Here is a 24,826-nt window from a genome sequence, read left to right as displayed (position 1 = left end):
CGGTGTGAGTGGGGAGCGATTAACATAAAAAACACACAAATCAGAGAGGAACAATGAATCCTGTAGGAGGCAGGAAAAGGAGAGCAGAGGTGTTATCCCCTCAAAATCTTTTTCAACTGGAAGCTCTGAATGTCCCAACAATTCACTCCAAAAAAATACCGACAGCAGATATTTCAAACTTGGTGCACCACAGACGTGGCTTTAGCAGAGCAGGAAGCGTCCAACTGTTTAATGATTGAGGGGCCTAAATTAAAGCAGATGCACAATTTGAGTTTTCCACTCCGAATGACCAACATTGTTAGCCAACAGCCTCATGAAGCTAACAAGTTCATCAAAAAACATTTTCAGTGTTTGATTACTGCTTGTTATTCCACATTTGAATTATATTACTCCTCCTGACTGTTACCCTGTAATAGACCAGCGACCTGTCCAGGGTGTAGCCGCCTCTGGCCCAATGACTACTGGAGACAGGCACCAGCCTCTTCTGAGTTTCTGAACAGACAATTCATGGATGGATGAATGGATAGATGGAGTTCTTTGATTGGAAGTTTTGAGCATCCTTTGAAAAATTAGTGCCATTGTGATGCTTTTTCTGGCCCTGGTGCTAACTCATTGGCCGTTTGTCTAGGAGTTTCAGCCACAGGTAAAGTCCACATATTTATGATTGTGACTATAGGGAAGAAAAGGCCTTTTTTCATGGATCATGTCCAATGAATGCGACCATGTTGTGAAAGCTGCTTGTTGAACGCAGAATTAACACCCTCAGTGTCTCCTGACCGCTGATGCAAAGGGACCCAGTTTTACATGGATGTGCTATGGTAATCTGTTACATGAATCCAAACAGGACTAGCCATAATATTTAACATAGACCAGATAAACTGCTTATCCAGTCTGGTAGGATCTACTGAAAAAGACTGAGGTCGGTTATTTTGAAAGCAAATTACCTTCAATAAAAATCTCCTAAATCATTCTACGAACCACTTTCACTTCTGACTCAGGTCATATTTATGCACCAAGGAGAAAAAAAGTAACTAACATATTCCTAGTCCAAAGGAAGAAAAAAAAAACATCCCAAAGAAAACAGAGTTGCTATATGGAGCAAAATATTTTTGAGTTGAACATTTTCATACTGAACTTCAAAACTAGACCAGGACATGAGTGAGACGCCCAGGATCTCAGTCCTGTAAGCTACCCGGAAGTTCTCTGACAAAACATCTACATCATTACTTCAAGTTCATTCTCTCTTGCTTCAGAACATAACTTTAAAATAGCTTTTTATTTATTACTATTCTAATGTATTAGAATAGCAATAAAATAAATGTATTGTCCCCATTGTGGGACAATAAAGGTATTTATTATCTTATCACTTATTACTAAATACATTAAATTAATAAAATGTTTCATTGAAATTAAAAAAAAATTATTTCCTTGTCTTGCTTTTTTCTGCAATTTTAGTCGATAAATACAGAATAACTAATTACATTTGATAACAATTTTTATATATATATTTTAATTGGTTAAAACAAGAACTGATCTTAAATCAGTAAAATTTCTCCTCCTCGTTGTGCCAAATCATATTAGCCGTCAGCCAGTCAAAATGGCCTGATTTGTTCAGTATTTAATGCTTTATTCATTTGTATAAATTGATACTTATTCTGAAATACAGACTAAAACAGCGCTCATGTTGATTGGATAAATATTTTTTTCTGTCCATTGCCAAAAGGGTTTTTGTGAAGGTTCCCTGGGTAATCGCCGGGCTGCTGGTTAAAATATGCTTAGATCTAAACACACAGAGTTTAAGAATACCTAAAGTTCAAATCCAAACACTGAAACAATCTGTTCTAGCTCATACATGGCTGTGAAATATAAAGTACATCATGTGGAAATGTTGTATGAAAATACACCCTTGACCTTTCCTTGAAATTGAACATAAAGTTAAAGTTCTAGACTCATTTTATAGTTACATAAAAACGCCTTTATGCCTAAATATTTCACCTCTTTAAATATGAATGGAAGTAGAAAAAAACGGCTTCATTTCATCTCTTCTCTCTTAGAAATATCAGGTAAAATCTGTATATTTTAGACAACTGAGATCCTGGTTCTTTTGCTGTCCGAGTGTCGCCATGCTAAGATCTACAGAGCTCTGGGGGAATTTAAAAAGAAAAAAACCAGTACAGTGGAGGCCAGTATTCAATGATCCTTGCGATGTGAGAACGATCTGTGATGGTTGCTAATTTTATATAGGTCAGTTTATCCAGTTCTTGCCACCACAGTAAGTCCAGCCCAGGAGCAAAGTTTGATGCAAAAAAGACTCAAAGAACCCGATCTTAAATTCAGAGAAAGTCTAAAAAACAGAACCTGGGAGTGAGCAAATTCAGGAAAAAGTTCACTGTTGAAAAAGAACATCACAGGGAGGAAAGGTCAGGTTTATTACCAGTTATAACTAGAAGATTCAGGCTTATGAGGCTGCCTGCTCTGGATGTTATTAATCAAAGATGGTGTCTTCCGGCCACATAAACAAGAGAGGAAGAAATCTGTAGGAAATAAGGATTCAGCGATGGCCAACTCTCTGAGGGATTGTAGAGCATTTTGTTTCGAATGAGAGATGATGGTGTAAAGTGACGTGTCAATAGGTCCACTGTTAGTCAATGTTTGGGCAGGAAAACAACCCTCTCCTTAACTGGTGTGACTCAAAGAAATGACAAAAAATAGCTCAAGAAGAAAATGCATACCAAATTCAAGATTAGAGCAACTTTGCAAGTAATGTTTGGCATTTTGGAAAAATGCTTGAACATAGGCAAATAAAACATTAAATGGAAGTATGGTCATATGTTTAGCAAAGCTGATGTCAGACACATTTGTAAAATCAACACCTTAATGACATTTCACCAGGCTGCAATATAGAGACAGTTACCCTACATGTTTTTGGTTTTCTCATGGACAATTAGGTGATGGGCTTCACCTCCCGGGTCTGGGGGCTGGATACCCGTCTGGGGTGCCGGTACCTGGACCTGGGAGTAAAGGACGTGTGGAGAGTGTGAGGGTGTGTACTGCGTCCTTATTTTCTATGCATGTGGGGGCGCTAGGGTGAGAACGTGTGAATGTCACTGTGTACCTGGTTTTCAGTTTGTCTTTTTGTCAGGTTGGGTTTTGGCTTGCCCCCTCAACTGGGGCATCTCATGTCCCCACTAAATGTGGAGACCATCCCCCGTCCAGCTCCACTCCATCAGCTGGCGCCTTGACCTGCTAGTGCGTTGGTGGTCCTCGATGTCCGGGGCTGGGTGTTTGGGTGTGTGCTGCCTCACTGCTGGCGGCTGTGTCATGGGGCCTGGGCCCAGTGGGTCTATCGGGCCCCCGCTGGGGGGCGGGGTGCCCCTGAGTCTTGGGCCTCTGGGCCAATAGCTGAATCCACTCTGACATAGCTGGCTGCTGGGGGGGTTGCTGGGGCTCTCCTCTGTGCTTCCTTCAGATAGGGGGGAGGGGGGGGGGTACCTAGAGCACCTTTGCTCTGGGGGGTCCTTCGGGACTCTGGGGTTCCTTGGCGCTCTGGGTTTTTGGTTCCTCACAACCGCTATTGAAAATTTTTCTTATGGATAAACTTTACATACACAAGTGCACTCTTGCAAACACTGACAACTGTTTGGATTTAGGTGCTTACAGATTTACTTATATACCCCTATTATTATCTTTAGCTGTCACTTCATACGTGTCGTCTTAATTAATACTGTGTATTTTTCAGTGAGGGCTGCACAGTGGCGCAGTGGGTAGCACTGTTGCCTTGCAGCAAGAAGGTTCTGGGTTCAAGTCCAACCATTTTGGACTCTTTCTGCATGGAGTTTGCATGTTCTCCCTGTGCATGCGTGGGTTCTCTCCGGGTACTCCGGCCTCCTCCCAAGGTCCAAAAACATGACTGTTGGGTTAATTGGCCTCTCTAAATTCTCCTTAGGTGTGAGTATGTGTGTGAATGGTTGTTTGTCCTGTTTGTCTCTGTGTTGGCCTGCGACAGACTGGTGACGTGTCCAGGGTGAACCGCGCCTCTCGCCTAGTGAACCCTGGAGTTAGGCACCATCACCCCTTGCAACCCCATGAGGGATAAGCGAGTCATAAAATGGATGGATGGATGGATGGATGGATTTTTCAGTGATGGTATCAAGGTGTTGGTTGTTTGTACCTGTAATACTTTATCAGTTTGTTTTGCTGTTCTTTTTTTTATCTCTCTTTGCACGTGTAGAAGCAGACTCCACAGATGTTAACTTCTACTCTCTTTTTCCTCTCCTCTTTTTTCACCTTTTCTCCATTTTATCTCATCTTTTTCTCTTCTTTTTTCCTGTTTTTGTATCCATTGAACATGAAATAGTCACAGAATAAAATCTAATAAAGCCTCTTGCATATATATAAATCAAGCGGAGCACTATGGCAACAGCAGTAAGCCTCCACTTGTGAAAGTAAAATCTGTTGGGCTCTCTTTGGCAAGACAGCAATTCTTAATGCTACACTGCCAGACAGGAAGTACACAGACACACACAAAAATTATTTTGAATTTCCTTGCAGTTGTTCCATCAGCTAGCACTGATACCGAGCAAGTAAAAGACTACTCTAACCAACTTCATTGTCAACTTTGCAAGTTACAAAGTTGATGATGCATTAGACTGACTATACTTCCTTCAATATGCAAGACAAAATTGGCAGCATTGCTTATTATTAACTTCAGAACAGAATGATTTGAGAATGATCATTTAGACACCTTTTGGTTCATTTCTGTTGGGCTTTTGTTTTCAGTCCCCTGTGACACCTGGCTCTGATTTCTTGTTTTCATTCCGTCTCTGCATTTATTCATCCACATATGTTGGGTTGGGGGAAGATGGATAAGCTGGCTGGTCATGTAAGGATCTCAGGAGGTAATCAGTCCATAAACACATGTTCTGGGTCTAAACATGCATGATCTCGTTGGAAAACCTTTACAATTGAGCTGACTCAGAAGAAGATGAGACTTTGGCTCTGTGTGGTCAGCATCCCCCAGAATAATTACCAATGTCTTCAGAAAGGCTACATTTCAAGACCACACTTGGTTCAAACCATGATAACACAGAACCCAGATCTATTGACTGCATGCCCATCGCTGATCATTCTATCACAGTGTCCCACTTTGTTTCACTGAGTGTATTTTCAATCTTCCATGTTCACACAGTAAATTACACAAAGCATAGGCATCAGAAGGGACGCAAAGCTTGCCAAACTCACCTCAACACTGTAAAGTGGAGAGGTGTAAAATGTCTACACAAATTTTCTTTCATCTGAGTCAAACATGCTGAGTTTCAAAACTTTTTCAAGTCATAACATTTTCAAGTATTACACTCTTACAGCATCCCCAACAACTTCAGTAGCCAAGCTGCTGAAATGGACCTTTGCAGGATTACATATACCAAATAGGATTTCTGCTGTTGAAATTCTTGTAAAATTTCTTGTTCAATCTTACGCTTCACAAATACAGATGTAATGAAAAAATGGCAGGTGACTGATCTTTTTCCTGATCAGTTAACACACCATATAACGGTCTACCAGCCCAGCAAGACGACGCACATCGCTGAATCGTCTTGTTACCGAAAAGTGCTTTATAAATAAACTTGCATCGCCAAACTGTGCTGACTGACAACCAGACTCGTCAGTGTGGAGGCTGTTACTGAGTGAAGAAGATTCAGCAGGGAATTCTTCTGCCATCAGTGACGTCTTGAAAATGGAGTCAGATCAATCATTGAGAGGGAAAGAGCTATCTCCCTCTCTATGCAGACGTGTTGTATACAAGACGTCTGCATTCTGTTCAGGCTGCAAGAGGGCGAGAGAGAGCAAGACTTTCAGCTGATAACAGAAGGCTGAATGGAGTAGCGCTAATTTGCCCTAATTCTGAGCTTTTCTATCAGTCTGTCATGGAAGGTAATGGAACTGGGAATGTTTTGAACCTTTCTATCACCCCAAAGTTAAGGTTTTTCATGGAGGCTGCTGTTTATTTATGCTAGTTGCTCTAACTGAGCTAATCAAGAAACTACTGTCAGAGGATTTTTCCTTTGTGTTAAACTAAAGGTAAAACTCTGTTTTAGAGCAGCTGCTCTCTCACACAGCAGCAAATGTTGCCTCTGTAGCTGAGATTAATTTACTAATTAATGACCACAGGACAGCAAGAAAAAATGTGTTTGATGATGTTTTTTATATCATCCGTAGAAACTAAAGAATAATATAAAAATGTCTGGGGATGGAACTCAGAATTCTGATTCCGATCATCTCTGTTTACAACTCCATTGCAGGTGTCTTTGTGCTCAACACAAGACCTATTCAGACTACTCCTCTACATACCCCCCTCCCGCACAAAGACCAGGGCTCACATGCCTTCCCTTACTGACAGCTCAGTTCTCTGGACAGATCAGTTCAACTTCTCACTCTCTTTTATTTTATTAGTATTGCATCACAGCGCCGTGAAGGAGTCGATTTATAACCTCTAAACAGATCAGAAACATGCAGATAATATTTCAGCGTTGTCAGGTGGGCCGCTGGAATGTGATTGCAGCGATTGGAAAGCTGCAGCTAACCGTCCAATCCGGCACCAATTACAGACAAAGGAGTGTTGGAGGTCACGGCGGTGCAAATTGTGTTAGCGTTCTGAGTGTCGCTAATCAAGTCAGGGCTTGTCGCTCACTAGGAATGAGGTTGTTTCAGGTCTGCTCTTAATTCCCTCCGCTTTCATATTTGCTCACCCCCTGATCTTTCAAGTTCTCTTATTCAATAACTTTTTACCATCTCAATCACCTCTCTCTCTCTCTCTCTCTCTCTCTCTCGCTCTCTTCAAGCGTGCTCCCTCCTGCCGAACTCACACAAAGACCTCAGCGCGCAATCCCCCCGCACCCCCCCGCACCTCTGCAGGTGACAGCTACGTGACAGTGTGACGCCCGCCGCCTGATGAGGAGTGATGAGAGCGGGAAACTAATGAAAATAAAACGTCTAATTATGTCAGAGACGCCTTGACGCTACATCACTGCTAAAACACATTTAAAATAACATCCAGCAAGAGTTAGACACACACACACACACACAGGAGGGTTTAAGAACCCGCGCACACAGCAGGCGCCTGTGACGGATGGAGGGTTCTGCTGCAAGCGCTCAGTCAGCCTGTCAGGCCGGTGGCTGCTGCTGCTTCTGTCATTGACTTAAAAGGGCATCAAGGAGCCATGTGTGGGACATTACCGAGGCCGAGGGGAAACCGCTGGGCTGCCGCATAAAGACACTTTCAAAGAGGCTGACTTGGGCTCCTATCGAGGGGCTATTATTCAAGACAGTATCCTCCCACCGCCCACTGAACCATCTGTCGATCCAAAGTTTTTAGCAAGTGGGGGAGAAAAAAAAAAAAAGAAGAAGAAAACACCATTCAGAGCGGAGCCACAATGTGTTTTATCGGATCTGCAGAGACGAAAAGGAGCGGTGGAATTGGAAAGACAAGCCGCTGCACAGTATTAAGGTGGCATAATGAAAATGTGCGCTAATCTGAAAACTAAGATCCCCGTTTGATCTCAGCTCTGCTGGAGCTCCGTCCAGTCTGCGGAGGTTTCGGTTCGGTTAAAGATAAACAAGAAAGTTCATCTTTTTTACGGCATCAGTTCGTTCCAAATCTCTGCAGACGGTGTTGGGTTAAATTAAAGCAAACTAACTGTACCAAGTTTATTCCTGTTGTTGCCCTATTAGCTGGGAGTTGCAACAATATTACAGCATGTACAGCATGTTTACATAAAAAAAAAGATTCCTGCTTTTAATCTAACTTTTTGTTGCTGTTATACACATTTCCTCCTTCTGAAGGTCTTTTCCGCTCGATTTGCATCATTTTACTCAAACGGGAACACAAACAGGACTAGTCCAGAGTGGAAAAAATACTCTTGGGCATCAGATGGATTTTACCAAAACATGCTTAGTGACCAGCTGGATAAGTAGAAAACACACTCTGTGTCCAGATGGAGCGTTTTGGGGAACTACACAGCTACGCCCGTTGAGTTTGGAAATGCACACAACCTTAATATCCTTTAAATGTGACCCCCACCAGTGTGGAGGACGACAGAAAACAAAAACAAGATTCCAAAGGCCCCTGCACTGTTTATCTTCTCCCCTTTCACTATGAATTGGCTGATGAGGCATCTCATAACGCTCACTGTCTTATCAGGATCAAGAGGTCGTGTTTAACCGTCTAACGGCTGCCGGTGAGGCTGCCAAGACTTGGCTCCACTTCGCCTGGATGTTCATAACCAGTACAGATGGACGAGTGGCGGCTATTATGGGCCAAAACTTGTGAATATTCCATCCAGCCAAAGCTGAGAAGATTCATGATAAATGTGAGATTTTCACAGTTAACATAAACTTGATTTTGCCAAAGTCCACAGCTATAAAGTGCATTTTATCTGATCCAAGTATGAATAAACAACTCTTTGTCCCAAACTTGTCGACTGCCTGTAAAATCTCAAAGTGCCACTTCGAGAGCCTTACAGAAGCATTTATACCCCTTGAACTTTTGCACCTTTCGTCATGTTACAACCATTAATTTCAATGTGTTTTACTGGGATTGCATATGAAGAGGCCAACACAAAGTAAACCATAACTAGGAAGTGGAAGCAAAAGGACACTTTTTTCCGTTTTCTTTTTTCTTTTTTTTTTACAAATGAGGACATTTTTGCTGCTGCTCTTTAGAAATCAGTTGAAGCTGACTCTAAATGATTGGAGTACTTCTGCAAAAATCACTTTTCAAGTCTTGCCACATATTCTCCAGAAGATTTCGACCCACCAGTCTAACACATGAATATGCTTTTATTCAAATCCTTCCCTTCCAGCTCTGGCGGTAAGTTCAGGGTCGTTGTCCTGTTGGAAGGCTAACCGCGTCCCGAGTCTCAGGTCTTTTACAGCCTCTAACAGGTGTTCTTCTAGGATTACTGTGTGCACACCTCCATCAATCTGCCCCTCAGCTCTGATTAGTTGGCCCCATGCCTGCTGAAGAAAAGCATTCCCACAGCATGAGGATGTTCCCGCCGTGTTACACAGTGCAGTTCTTACCCACACACAGTGTTTTGCATTGTAAGCTGTTGGGGTCTAGCCAAAAAGTTCCACAGACTTTTCCACATGTTTCCTGTAACGTCTTTGTGTCTTCTTCTACAAAGACCAGATTTGTGGAGTGCACTATTTGTGGTTGTACTGTGGACAGATTCTCCCAAATGAGGTCTGCAGCTCCTCCAGAGTGGCTGCTTCTTCTCTCCTTACCCAGCCTGTCAGCAGTGTTGTAGGACTCGAGTCCGAGTCATTAGCTAAATTTAGAGACTCGTGACTTGACTTGGACTTGAGCACTGATGACTCGAACTTGGACTCGGACTCCTACATTCAGATCATTCTGACTCTGAAATTGAGAAAAAGACTCGACTTTTTTTATATCATTAGGCTATAATTTTAATATGTCTATGTACTACATAGGCTATTTATGACAGACAGTTATGTGCAGTTCAAATAAAGCACATTTAAGTTTTGCATTTCTGTGAGTTAAGAGGACAGGAGTGTAGTCATGATGAGCACCGCTAGAGTGAGTTCAGAAGGTAAATTATACATAAAAGTCCATAGCGGGCGCCATTAGGACGTGCCTATGAGCTGCGACACCACAGCTATGTGGATTTTTTTTTAGTTTAAAAACATGTAGGCTATGCTTACTTTAGTGCGGAACTTGGACTCGACTTGGATCAATAGTGACTCGACTCGGACTTGACTCAGATTTTTTTTTAATGACTTGGACTTGACTCGGACTTGAACACTGGAGACTCGAACCTGGACTCGGACTCGAGGCATAGTGACTTGACTACAACACTGCCTGTCAGTTCATTCGGATGGCCAAATCTTGGTAGGCTGTCATTTTTTCCGCAGGTTTTTTTTTTTTTTTTTTACCTCCTCCTGCTTTAAACGTCTCCAAAAACATAACTGTGACTGTATTTATACGGGGAATTAGCTGACAGGTAAAGGCAATCGGGTTGCACTGGATTCCATTGAAAGAGGGCTGAATACATATAAGGAACCCGTGGAAGTCTAAGGCTGTCATGTGACAAATTGTGAAGAAGTTCAAGAAGCGTGAATACCTTTAAACTAAACACTGAAATGTTTTTGGAGGAGCAACCCTCCGAGCATTGGCGACAGTCTGCCTCACCGGTGTGCGTCCTGTAGTGGTCCTTCATGGCCGACAGGTTCAGGAAGGCGTAGTGGCAGGACGGCCAGATGCACTTGTACGGCTTCTCCCCGTTGTGCAGTTTCATGTGGTTGTTCAAGGCCCACTTTTCGCTGAAGGAGCGGTCACACAGCTCACATTCAAACTTCCTGCGGGAGGATAAGAGAGGCAAGATGAGAGGGACCAGGCGGAGGGATGGAGGGGGGGGATAAAACAAGGAGTTATTTACTGATCCCAAAGCTGGCGTTAAAGAAAAGGTAGAAAATCTACCGAGAGAGAGAGAGAGAGAGAGAGAGAGAGAGAGAGAGAGGAAATGGGGGTTTGCTGGGTACTAGTACTTACACCCACAGAGCACGGGGATCTGTGAGTGTGATCTGTACACACACACACACACACATTGCAGTTGGCTGCTGGTGTGTCATGTCTGTATAAGCAGGCATTGATTTTTCTGTCCAGGCCTGCCACCTCCACCATTTATTCTCTGCTTTGCACCAGGGCCCAGAGGACTAGAGAAATTCTGTTACAGTCCACACACACACACACACACACACACACACACACACACACACACACACACACACACACACACACACACACACACACACACACACACACACACACACACACACACCCTGCAGGGCCAGTGGGGAGAATAGAGTTCACCTGTCCATTGTCCCCGACCACTTAGCCAAGGCTAAATGAACAGTTAGCAACATTTTACCTCCTGCTATTCTCTTAAGGCTCTTGTATCAGAGCTTTTCTCTATCGAAAACCCCTCTAGAGCGGCAGCTTTTGTTTTAAATCACCAACATTTGCAGCCATCCCCTAGATTCTGATAGTCAGAATCAAGTCAGTGAATGTAGGCATGATTCATTGTTGGGAGCGTTTATTCGGTTGTATGATGCCTAAGGCGCTCAAAAAGGCAGTGAATATGCACGCCATTCTGTCTTTGCTCCGGACATCTGTCTATTCTTCACGCCTACGATTCATAAAAAGAAAAAGAAAAAAAAAAAAGCTCTGGCTTTTTAATCAGTGTGTAGGTTGTTTGCACCAATATTCATCCGCCCCCTTATTCGGCTTCAAGAAAAACGAAGAAGACAATAGCAAACCCGCCTGTGCTTGAATTAATCTTTACCCCTGTGCGATAATTTAGGCGCGGAATGACTAATGCTCGAGTCATAAACAAATGAAGTCAGCTTTTGGGGAGCATTCGTCTTGCAGCGAGGGGCCGTGTTATTTTAGGGAGGGCGGCTGTCTTTAAGTCCTGATTGTGTCGCTTAATCCCCGCGGTATCTGTTTCATAGTGAGCAGCGTGACACTCACCTGAACAAATAATGACTCCGAGCAGCATGTAGCATGTGTCTGAATCAATAATTCAAACTCATACATCTTTCTTACTGGAAAGGAAGAGAGGGAGGGAGGGGGGGGGGGTTGAATTAAAGATGGGGAGGTTGGAGGGATGGAGGCTTTCGTATCAATCCATATGCTCCATGGAGATGGATCTAAATGTGATGTAGATGTCGCCATGTGCCAGCTTAGAGGACATTTGAGGCTCAATTGCGAGGAAGGATGAGGCGGCTCGAAAACGACGCCTTTATCAAATCACATCCCTGTTTGACTACTCGCATCTGCAGACTTTATTTGACCAGCAGCATCTACAGTTCCTTCCATCTCCTTCCTGTTTGTGGCGTTTACAGAACAGCTCGTCGGCCGTGCCGCACTGGGAGAGGTAAATAAGATGAGTGAAGAGATGCTATCTTTTATTGTGAGCATTATGCACAACTGTCCTACTTTATGAGCTAAACAGGACATTGTTTATCACTGGGCATAATCGCAAAGTCAGGCAGGCCTTGACGTGGGCACGCAGCATGCTGGGACGGATGAAGGGGGGGGGCGGGGGGGGAGTCAGAACAGGAAGCCAGGAGGAGAGCAGAGGGAAGATGGAGGAGTCAGGGCTGGCAGAGTTAGTGGGGGTTTTGTAAGGATGAGAGGAAGGTTTGCGTCTGATTTTATGGGATGAGATGGAGCGCTTTGATCTTGTCCCTGCATGTCAGATCCCGTCACGATCCACCGTCTCGCCCATACATATGCATGGTGCCTCTAAACAGTCAGGCGCCATGCAAAACGCACCCAAAGGTGGGGAGGCCGAGGGGCAGACGGGTGGCGAAGGAGAGGGAAGGGGAGTAGATGTGTGTGAAGGAGGGAGGAAATGCAGAAAATTGGATTTTTGTCTATCTGAAATATCTGAGAACGTATCTTGCTTCAAAGAATTAAACTTAAAGGCGTGCAAACAAATCCACAGAGTCCTCCCTAAGCAACCACTCCAGTCAAACGCAGCCTGGAAAAACTTCTAAAATTCATAAGGCGCTATTTATAGAGCGTTTACCTATAATTAAAAATGTCCTCCTTTAAACCCAATATAATTATGGGATTTTCAAATTACAACTTGCTGTGTTTTATGGTGATGCGCGCAGTGTTAAAATTTCTGAGTTGAAAAGAAATTCCCAATTTAGCCAAAAGGACATGAATCGCCTTCAGTAGTGGTAAAAGTATCCTATAATAATAATAATAATAATAATAATAATAATAATAATAATAATAATAATAATAAAAGCTTCAGTTCTAAGGATTTCTAACTGTGTATTTTACTGAAGGATGAGAACACAGTGACAAGAACTAAAACATGAGATAAATGGATTTAAACAACAAAGGGGTAGCAGATTTAGCTATTATAAATGAGTTTATATCATAGATACAACATTATAACAACATTAATTAATATGACCATTTAGCAAAAGATGGTTGTCGAATTTTTTATTATTTTTTGGGTGATACAGATCTCATATTTTTAGTGAGGCCAACACCTTTTTTACACCCTCAGCACTACATATAAAAGTTGTGCTGTTGGTTCTTTGAGAGAGGCATTAAAATGGAATAATATTGTCTTCGTTTATGCATCAAAGCATGTGTTCCTAACCTTTAAACGGATCACATAAGAGCACGTACTTTGATACTATAGAAAAAAATCTGATATAGACCAAAAATGGGAACTTTTAGCTTTTTTTTTTTTAGATTGACAACATAAGTACTGTCATGGGAAATCCCCACTGGCCTGGGGGATTTCCCAACAGCTGCACTTTGATGGTGCATTCAAGTACATCTCATACTCTGAATTGTCTAAGCATCCAAAGTGATTTTAATTTTTAGTATCTGCACGTTTTTATGTAAAAAAATAAATAACAACATTGGCCATAATCAAGTAGTTTATTGTCGCATATTCATCCATCAGTGCCTTTGTTAATTAAAAGAAATCAAACCAAAGCACCAGCTAGTTTTATAGTGTTTTATAGTGCCGTTTGTTTTTTTCTCCCGAGCAAACCAGAAACATACCGTACTGTGACGTTTGTATACTGTTACACCCCTACCATCAAATGATGAATCTGATTAAAATGCCGTAGAGAAATAGAAACAGATGTAGTCATAAGTAATCTGACTAGTTCAGTCAGCCTGTTGCGGCGTCTTCAGAGGAAGCAGAAGTGATTAATGCAACAACTGACCGTGCCACTTGTTTGCCACTAGAATCTGAGACTCAGTAACTTAGAACTGACCACAGACACATGAAATAATTTTCATACATGTACGCTTAATCAGATTAATACATAAATTAATGACAAAAATAAGTGAAATACACAAAAGATAGAAAAGTAATATGGGATCTTTAATCTCAGACAAGCTTTACTTTGATTCATTATAATCCTCCTTTCCTTCCTCCTGCGTCTCCTCCTTGTCGTCCTTCCTCCTCCTTTTTTTTTTCCTCCTCTGATGGCAAAGCAGAGCCACCTGATTGACATCCGGTGCAGATTTATTCACATGCACAGGTGAGCCTCCTGACTCAACATCCAGAGAGCGGCGAGCTGCCATATCTATACTGTCACTCATTACCATATCTATACTGTGGTGTGATCCTGATTCACTTCTGGCACGTGGGCAAACTGTCAGAACATTGCTGGCTTTAATTGTGACAGAGATCCCTCAGGAGGAGTTACTGCACCTCTAATAGGGGCTGGGGATGGGAGGGGGGGGGGACAAAAAAAAAAAAGGACCTGGTTCATTACCACGCACTCACTACCACCCCCAAGTGGCAAGGCGGTGTCTGCTGAGGAGGAACCTGCAGAGTGTGTGTTTACTGGGAACAGGAATCATGAGCAGCAACTTGGTAAAAGGTCAGTTTTAACTCAATTAAGTGCATGAAAAAAAAATCACAAAATGCGGATTGGGTTTGCTCATCATAAATCTCATAAATCTCTGCCTCACAAAATGTTTGTTAAAGCTCAAGCCACGCCGACAGCCTGCGTCTCCTTATTTCTAACCGTCTTGCTGGTTAATTTGATAAATGCAGCGACGTGGACCTGTTTGGACACCAAACGCTTTCCCTCCCATTTCTCTGCGTCGTGCTGGCCGGCCATCGCAAGAGGAAATAATCGGCGAGGCTCTGGCGCTGCAGCACAAAGACAGGAGAGGGAGAGGCCGACGCACGCCTCAAGCCAAACTGACACAAACAGACAACTTCAAAGTGAAGACTGTTGTTTATTCGGCGAAGGGAGAGGAGGGGAGATAGCGGTGGGGGGGAGAGAGAGAGGGCGGGGGGAGAAAAAAAAAAGAGAGGAAAATTTATCTGATATGCAACTGTCAGGAGAGCATTTTCACATGTAAAATAGCAAGAGAGTGAGAGAGATTACCTAGAGGGGGGAACATGACAGCATTCACTAGGGTCAGGATGGATCATCATCTTCAGCAGCCCCCTCTGCTCCTCCTCCCTCATCTCTTTTTTTTCCTCCCCTCCCTCCCTCCATCGCTCTAACTTCATCTCTCCCCGTTTCCCTTTCTCCTTCCTTCCGTTTTCTCCCTCTCATCCTGTTTTCAGACTCCATCACTCTGCACTTCGACAACCCGGCAGCTTAAATCCAGACTAAATTAGCTGAATGAAGATTAAATCATTTGGCCTTGAGCTCTCTGAGATATTGGGAGGAAGACTGAGTAAGCTCTAAATGGCGTCTGACTGGGTTCGGACCTATATAAGCGTCTTGGGGAGAAGCTCTTTCTTCAGTGGCAGTCAATTGAAACCTGATTAGAGGGTAGGGCAGGTGGTTTGTTGGGTAAAAAAATGGGCAAAAGATTACATTTCTGGGACAACTGTTTCCTAAGTAAAGTCACAGGCTTCGTTAGTTTTCATTTGCGGGCACAATGTTGACTGACGACAGGCTTGTAACCCCCCCCCCCTCCGGAAGTAAGAGATTGAGGAGAGCAACACCATCACTCACAGTGCTAAGGAGAAGAGCTTTAGGAAGCACTGCAGTCAATGTGGTCTGTGGGTACAAATCCGATTTCAGGATAATGCTAGTTTAACATTTAAATGAAGTGACACGCATTAGGGTTGGGGCGTATCCATTTTTTATTACCATTAAGCCTTCCTAGTAAATACCCAAGTATATAGTATTACTATCTGCTTAAACAACTTTGGATGTTGTACGGTAAACAGCAGTACAATACATCCACCCTATTAGAGTGGATAATTGAAAATACGGGATACTGGGGTTTATGAAAACGAGACGCAGGCAGATTTTAGCAATAGCAGTATCGTGGGTTGTTTTTTTAGAAACTGAGTTAACGGGTTCACAACAATCCAATCAGTGTAGATTATTCCAGTACCGATTTTAAAATGTTGTATTTATACTGTTTAATTCTAAGGTGGTTGTAATGATAAAAGGTTTTGAAATTCTCCCTTTTAATGTTAGACAAATACATTAAAGATTTCCTGAATCTCAAACTGTTTTCGTTAATCTTTAAGTGCTTTAGCATGTTGCGGTACATAGTTCCCATGCAACGTCACATATCCGGGCACTCGCTAACCGCCATGTTGGCAGGCAGAATCGTTTTAGAAACAACTGGATAAATTTGACTACCAAGGAGTATTCATTTTTATTTTTACAAAGCATGCAATTGTTATTTTATTTTGGTGTAAGAATGTTCCAACCGTGCAGACTGTTCAAAGCGCAGCTTTCACTACATACCAAAAATCAGAAGATGCGCAGGACCACTAACAGAGGAGTTGAGTGCTGAACATCGAGGAGTCTGGCTTGGAAGCATTGACCATAAGGATCAAGCTTTGAAAATGGCAAAAATCAATTTAATTCAAGTAAAAAAAAAAAAAAAATATATATATATATATATATATATATATATATATATATATATATATATATATATATATATATATATAGTTTTGTTAAACAGTGTCAACGTTTATCTGTATGTGTGCTGAGACTATTCATGATTTAGTACGTCTCTGCTGTGTATCTGCAAGCTAGGAGGGACATGTACGTGTATGTTATTGTAATTACTTACTCTGCCAGTCACCAGGACTTTGTTATTCACATGAAGCGTTTGGACAAAAAATACAAAATCCAATTGAGTTCTTCACGTTTTGACCCAACTAACAGGTGTTTTTTAAAACTACCGACACAGATCGCAAGACAGAAACATAGATAGATACGACTCGAAATAAAAACCCTCCCCGCAGGAGGTCCATCAGAGTTTTTCTGGTTTGATCAGGGAGTATATTCCATAAACGTAAACTTGCCCAAACTAAGATTAGTAGCAAAATAAATGAAAATAGGGGGTAATGTAAAGTCTTCAGACAATAAGTTGCCATTTGAAATTAATTATACAAGGAATTTAAGTGTTTTGTGACTCTTGATGTCCATCCTTTTTGAAGAGCATGGCTAAAAAGTGTATTTTTGTGTGTTTCTTTTTTATGGGCAGGAAAAATAAGTCTGAACAGACAAGGTGGCAATGAATGGGTGACAAAGGAGTGAACTGACCAAAAGCCGCTTAGATCTGCTGCACACAAAAACTGGGAAAAAAGGAGAAGAATACAACCAGACGAAGTTCCTTGAGGACGGAACAAAATCTTAAAGCAAAAATAGGCACCGAGTCACATCTTACGGAGGCCTCTAAAAACTTCCACGAAGAGGCCACGTGCGTCTGCAGAGTACTGCAGATGAACCTCCGGTGAGATGAGCAGCGCTGCATATGACTGCAATATAAACAACAGCACTCAACAGAGATGTTGTTGCTGATTTATGTTTACCTTCAATCCCGGGAGAAAGAAGTAGAAGAGGAGGAGTGGGTGGAGGACGGACAAAAAAAAAAAAAAAAAAGATAATGAAATAAATAATAAAAGACCAAGCCCATCAGATAAGCTCCTGTTTATCCCGCTGTAGGGCAAATACAAATTGTCAATTTAATGAACACGGTGGACGCGATGAAAGCGGGGTGAAGGAGGCTCCTGCCTGACAAACAATCAGGAAATGTTATCTTAATATTGTTGCGCGGTTATTCAGCTCATAACTTAGGGGGTGGAGAAGAGAGGGAGGGGGTGTGAGGCGGGGGGGGAGGCACAAAGGCCAGGTCCCTCTGTGGTGGCCCTGTTATTGCCTGTTTTTATTGGGGGCCATAGCTCAATGGTCCCAAACAGACAAACCTGGAAATGACCCTCAGAAGTCCACGCAAACACAAATAAAGACACACCCCTGCGGATACAGCACCACACGCACCGACCGCAATTAGAGAGAAGTCCTTTTAAGAAGTAAATGACCCCCCCCAAAGGATTTCTTTTTGTGGTTATGATGTCGAGCTAGGCTCACTTTAAAAGCTTAAGAGGCCTTACAGATATTAGACAATTAATCAAAATGTTTCCACAAAACGTCTGCATATCGAGAGCTTAAAAAAAGCCTCCCGCTAAAATTAGAGAAAATCTGATTTATATGATGCGGCGGGGGGTCAAGGGCCGATGTTGGACCCCATCACACACACACACACACGTGTCCCATAAACGACACTTTAAAAGACGTCCACATGCTTAACGGCTGAAAGTTTTTTTATTTTATTTTATTGTAAAGTCTTGAATTTAAAGCATTGCAATCTGAGCAGCAGCTACCGAAATTAACTATTATCTCTGTTTTTATATATTGCCGGTACTAAATTGCGTCGGGAAGAATTACTATCAATATGAATATCTGCAACAATAACTCAGGCGCAGTGCTGAGGACAGGATGCTCTTTATCAGGCTTCTGATAGGCCTTAAATACAGCACAAGGCAGCCATATCAGAGCTTTTTCTCTCTAATATCAGGCTGCATTAGCACCTCGTAAATCAAATTACACTGCTAGAATTTCATTAGGCTCACCTGCCAGCGCTGCTGTGCTGCAGAAATATTTATGTTTTCATGCTGCAATTGTGCGCTCTCAGGTACACAAAAGAGAAGTAATGGGAGGAGGGGGAAAAAAACGGGCGATAAACCTAATTATCTTTTAAGAATACAGAGAAAATGTGTCATAAATTGTGGCGATCCTGAGGAGAACCGGCAGCTCCGAAGCCTACGAGTTTGAAGGGGTAGGGGGGAGAGAGCCTGCTCTGCCGCTTACCATCTTTAACCGGGGCTAAACTGCCACAATCCAATTAGCGGCCTCCTCAAATTCGCTCTAAACAGAAATCAAACAGGGTGATGTATGACAGCGATCAGCGGGCCCTCAACGACGAGCTAATCTGATAAAGCCCAAGCAAGAGTGCTAATAGTGAAAATACTTGCTCAAACCGCAGCCGGAATGTTATGATGGGACTCTGTCTTCATTATTTAATTACCTCAAAAGAATTTCACATTCCCATCTGTTGTTGCTTGCTGGAAGTTTTGTCATCTGCAAAATAAGCCTCCACTAAAGGTGAGTTTACATTGGGTGGGAGTAGACGAGCAGGAACTCCACATTCCCATAGTTTCCTTCCCCTGTGTGGAGCAGCTGGACTCATGATGGCCGGGGCTTGTGCGGATATGGATTTTGATTAGACACAAAGGGAAATGACTGAGCCAGTGACCATAACGACAGCCACTTAATAAAAGGTTTAGTCTATACATCAAAGAGCATCTGGTTGTAAATCACTCGGCCCTGTAACGACCTGCATCTCTGTCCCATTACAGAGCCCCCTAACAGGCCACTCATATTTACTCTCCAGGCGCCAATATCATTTTAGAATAATGAGCTTTGTTCTTGATCTAATTAACGGGGCCTGGGTTCATTTGTTTGTTATCTTTTCTCTCTTCTGTCACTAACATTACGACTTTGGCATGTTGCCTTAAATCAGGAACATTAAACAAAGTAACTCCGCAGTCTGAGCGGTAAAAGTTAAACTGCTTATTGTCTTTCATCTCAGATCTTAAGTGCACCACGAAAAGGAAAACTGAAATGTATTGAATACAAGTCTTTAAAAGTGTTTACATTTCAGTCAAGTCTATTAGTTTGAAAAAGTGATGTTCAAACAAAATAAATATGTATTCTAGGAAACAAATCCTGCCAAAAGATTTGGATTAGAACTTAACTGAGTATGTTGATTCAGTTAAGTGTTATTAGCCACTGTCTGACAAGTTGTCAATGTCAGTAACAAATAAGGAGGCTTACTTATATGCTTATATGGCTGGTGTTATGAACGAATCTACTCGCATAGTCGAGTGTTGAGTTTGAGGAAATTTTGTGTTGGAGCAAGTTTGTATTCAAGTTGAACCGGTTTAGCAATGGGGCTAATGCTAATGTCAAACTTGCTAGCAAGGTTAGCTTCTTAAGACAGAGACAAACGTCACAAAATAGCATATTTTAGCTGCAATGACTTTTGGAGGGCACAAAAATATTTATAACTGAAATTATTTACATTTACAGTAACGTAAAGCATATTATTTTGCCAAGCTACCGTTAAATAATGTTAGTGCTTCTACTTTAGGTAAAAATCCAACAAGAATATTTTAATTATAATGCAAAAGGTTTGTTTAGTCAACTGTTAGTTATTATGCGTCACAATAAGTGACATCACGAAGGAAACAGTATGCTAGTGTATATGGGTTATATCATTAAAAAAATAAAACATGGCAAGGCAGACTGATAATGCGCAGCACACGTTTAGTTCTGCACATTATCAGTATGGGTCTGCTCCCATCGAGTCAGGGTGGAGAAAGAAGGGGACATTAAGAAGAACTTTCCGAGCTGATTGGGCAAAGTAACACCTATTGCCCGCCTTCCAAAGTTTGGTTTTAGCCTATTACGGTATCAAATTAAAATATAAGCTATATAAGTAGGCACCATGAGAAACCACAACAAGTTATGTTGGTCAAGGCACTTTTGCTGACATATTTATTTTGGTTTGGCTGTGGGCTCTGCAGTTCTTGCTTTCGTCACACCTGTATCTCCTGCCCTTAATACCGCAATGTGATTGGCCAACCCGTTCTGCATCGGTTGTCATACGATTGAGGCGTGAGTGGAAAAAGACGGATTCTCATATGTTTGTGAACACACAAATATCACAGGAATTCAGCTTGCAGGCAGGGTTAGAAATAATATACTTGTACACTTGTAGTTGTGAAAGTTCCTGTGTTGGAGCAATAACTAGACAAGCGACCTTAATAATGTAAATGTCTAACTTTCAAGCAAGCTTAGCTGATCAGCTCGAAAAGTCACTGCCCAGGACTGGCATATTAAAAAAAATTTGGATCACATCTAAAGGTTTTTATTATTTATTTATATAACATTTTGATTTCTTTTTAACATAGAGGACTTCATTAAAAAAACTAAGTTGACCAGTTTGTTAGTCATAATTGTCTTGCCAAAGAGGACTCATCAAAAAAAGGACCCAACATAAGTATCTGTTGTTTCAGATCAGTAAAACATGTTGGTGCACATTTCTTATTGGAATTATGAAAATAAATCTTTATTAATAATGTGCTGATCAATCTGAGAAAGCAGGTATCAGATACATATTTAGAAAGATAACTGAAAGGAGAGGTTTGAAATAAATTCTACTTTCCGATTATGTATGAACTATTGGCAAATGAAATATTTGCTCTTGTTATAGGGTTAAGTCAATGTAGAAAGATGAACTAGATAATAAAAGAGATGAAATTAAATAGAATAGTCACAAAAACATGTTAAAAACATAACTAATTTTGTCAAGAAGATCTAAAAATTTATTGAAATCTACCTCAATTATTTAAATAGTTGCTAAACGTACATATTTTCTTCTTGGAAACATTGATAAAAATCTACATAAATAAACGTATGTAAATTGTTAAACCAATTTTACCGGTTAAGTCCTAACTGTTTCTTTTATCAGTGTATGAGATTGTATGGAGGAAAAAGAGGGGGGAGGAGTTGTGCTCCAGTGGGCAGAAGTAAACCAGGTCCATTCTCTCTCTTATTACTAGAATTGTAATTCAATGATCACCTTAGATCACACGCGTGCCATAAATCAGATAGGCTTGACAGAGGATGAAAAATTGTATTAATAATCTGAAACTTATTATACAGTCCCAAATGCTCCCTTGATAAATGACATTGTTTGGGCCTGACAATGATTGCATTTAAAACATTATTTCTTTCTGCGGGTGTGTACGCGAGTGTGTGTGTGTGTGTGCGCATTGCCGGACGAAACGGCAGCGGTTTTTTCGCAGGGTGGGCAAGATGAGAGGTGGGGTTCCCGAGCCTCATAAAATATTCAAGATGTTTCCCACCGTTCCCTCTCGAGTCCAGTGGGCAGGCGATGGTTGTGGCGGCAGGGGTATAAAATAAAAATCACTGCATGTGTGTGTGTGTGTGTGTGTGTGTGTGTGTGCGCGTGTAGCCATCAGAAGTCAAGCGGCTGGTGGCTCACCGCAGCGTAAACACCCGAGCTCGGGAAAACCACAAAAAGCAGCTGCACACATCTTCAAGTCGTAAAGCCGCAGCACTCGCACTATTATCATGATAGAGCCGAGTCAGACTTCAGCCGGTGTGAAGAACTGCAGAAAAGAAACTGCAAAAAGCTAATCACTTGGTTTAGTACAATCTTTTAGCTCTTTTGGGGCTCCAGCTCCTTATTTAGAGCACATTATTGTGCTTCATAACTCAGCTTAGTTTGAAAAATAACCATCGTTGCCTTTTAAAGAAAAAAAAAAGTGAAAAAGGCCACAAACCATGGCTGTATTGGTTCCTCATTTATTTGCTTCATCAAATCAGAAGACGCAGAAAAACTGTAAGGGGTAAACATTTACCAGGAAGTCCAGTCAGCATTGATCAACTGCTTCTCAACAAGAAGGAGCTCATTCAGAGTCCCACCAAGGTGCACAACTATATTTGTTCTTAACAAATATTTCTGTGGCCATGTTGTTGCCATTTTTAGCTTGGACATCACATCTATGGCACAGACCGAGGCAACCAACCTGCCCAGCCCCTGCCTGGGAACCTGCAAACATCAAACATGGCCTCACTGAAAACAAGAGTTTTCAGTGAGACCATCTTTCAGCTTTAGATTTAGAGAAAATCTACAGAAGTTTTGTGAACAGTCGAAGTCAAGTCTCAGTACAGCGACAAAGAGAGACCCAGTCCACTATCTCCTAGCTTAACTCAACTTTATTATAACCAGCCATGTACACATCCTCTACTGTACTTCGTGAGGCACCGACCCCCCTCTTCCCTGTACTGATCTTATTACACCCCCCCCCCATCCCACCCCCACTCCTCTTCTCTTCTCCTCCTCATCTCCACAAAAGACCATGATGGGAGGCCATTCATCTCACTCCTTCGGCCACCACAATGAAATAAATCAAGAATTTTTCCCCCCAAATATAACAATATTTGTATTTGGGGTGGGGCAGACGTAATTGATGACTGTGGCCATGCTAATTAAAATCGGCTGGGCTTCCATTAATCTTGGTCATTGAGGATAGGGAGGGGTTAGCGGAGTAGCCGTTACAGCGCAGGCTGGACAAGGGGACAGGGGCCGGCTCCGTCGTCCTCATCGCTCAGGTGATTTGGGCCATTGTCGAGTATATTAGCAGAACGAAGTTAATGTGAAGCGGCCATTAATAATCACAAGAAAAGTCCGCGGCGTACAGACCGGGTCTCTCAAGTGTCTGCCGGAATACCAAGAAGAACCCAAACGAGACAATAAGGTGAACAATCAGGCGTGTTTACTGCCATGTCGGGGCTGGAGAAATTAATTGCTTTTCTTATTTGATTTTTTTTTCCCCCTTTTCCTTTAAAAACACACACACTGACACATACATACAGAGGATACTGAATACTGTTTGGGAGAATTAATTAATCAAACAGTTCTGGTGCTTTCTCTGTATTTACTCTGGTCATTATAGGACCGGCTTAACGATACTAGGCTATGAAGGGTTTTAAACTGCGACTCCACATGCTTGCAGGTTAACCCACAGCTTTGCCTTTTCTACGAGTACCCCACCACTGAGTGAGAAAAAGAGCTGAAGAAAAAAAGAGAATTAAGCAGGGAGAGAGTGAAGGAGATGGGTGGGTGGGGTGGAAACAGCAGCATATGGTGCCACCGCTGCCATAAACAAGCTTTATGAAAAGACCGGGGACGTTTATTTAATCATGGAATACCTGAGGAATCGCAACGAGACACACACTTTGTCCCATTATTGTTAAGCCATAAATTTAACTGCTTTACCTGAGTGCCGAAGAAGGGGCAGATAGAGCGGCTGAAGACGACGGTGAATTTATGTACGTGTGTGTTTGGGAAGTCGACTTGGTGCAGGTGTGTGTGTGTGTGTGTGTGTGTGTGTGTGTGTGTGTGTGTGTGTGTGTGTGTGTGTGTGTGTGTGTGGTGCATCAGATGAATAGCCATAACAGCTATCCTCTGGTATCTGTGTATCTGCAAACATGGAGAGTAATAGACTCTGGGAAGCATCTGGGAGAGAACACGGAGATAAAAATGTTATTATTTTATTCTTCTTGAAGTCTCCCTGGTTATATTAACATTTGAGTTTTGCTCTTGTTTAATCTCCCAAGTCAGACAAGAGGTTTTCATAAAGCAGTTGGGTTAAAGGCCCTCCAGTTTTAATGCAACTTCATATTTGTTCCAACTTGAAAAACATCCTCTGTAGGGCGGAGGCATCACTTAATAGATATGTGAAGATACATAAACACACACATCACAAGTTGGTCACGAGAAAAAGAAAGTACACCATGTCGGTTTAAAAGTTTTACGTATGAAAATTCTTTTTTTTTTTTTTTTTATTTAACCTGCGTGTACAAAAACACATAACATATTCTACACTTTTATTAAATACAAACGAATGAAGTCAAAATAAAAAGATAAACATTTAAATACTAAGTACACGCCTCCATAAGTTGATGAGAAGAAAATTAGCAGTCGGGGTGAGAGCATCTCTATTAAAGCAAGCGTTTTGCCTCTTTGCTGCTCTGAAGCACGGCAATTGTTACTGCTCATCATTCTGGGAAGACCCCTTCAAAACCATTTGAAATCTACCATGATCCTACAAGGGGGGGAAAAAATCACAAGAGGAAAGATGCCAACTTTCTCAGGAGTGGACATCCCAGCAAATTCAGCCAAAGTTTAGACAGCAGGATTCTCAGCAAAACTCTAAGAGCCCAGGAGCTCCAACTCTCCAAAAAGATTCAAGATTTCTTTATTAGTCTCCCCCAGGAATTATTTCTGAACAGGGGAAAGTATTCAGGCTTTAAAAACTAGACAATCGCT

General features: G+C 41.9%; 1 protein-coding gene across 1 annotated transcript in view; it reads right to left on the bottom strand.

The window, feature by feature from the left end:
* The window catches only part of znf407 (zinc finger protein 407), a 207,679-nt gene that overhangs the window by 78,998 nt on the left and 103,855 nt on the right, over positions 1–24,826 (bottom strand). The window contains exon 6 of the mRNA XM_012872960.3: positions 10,208–10,374. Within this exon, the coding sequence (XP_012728414.2) occupies positions 10,208–10,374 (167 nt within the window). The remainder of the gene's footprint in view (positions 1–10,207; positions 10,375–24,826) is intronic.

Source organism: Fundulus heteroclitus, chromosome 3 (assembly GCF_011125445.2).
Source record: "Fundulus heteroclitus isolate FHET01 chromosome 3, MU-UCD_Fhet_4.1, whole genome shotgun sequence".
In the NCBI taxonomy this organism is placed as follows: domain Eukaryota; kingdom Metazoa; phylum Chordata; class Actinopteri; order Cyprinodontiformes; family Fundulidae; genus Fundulus; species Fundulus heteroclitus.
The sequence above is the reverse complement of the archived record's forward strand: the minus strand, read 5'-3'. Positions and strand labels throughout refer to the sequence as shown.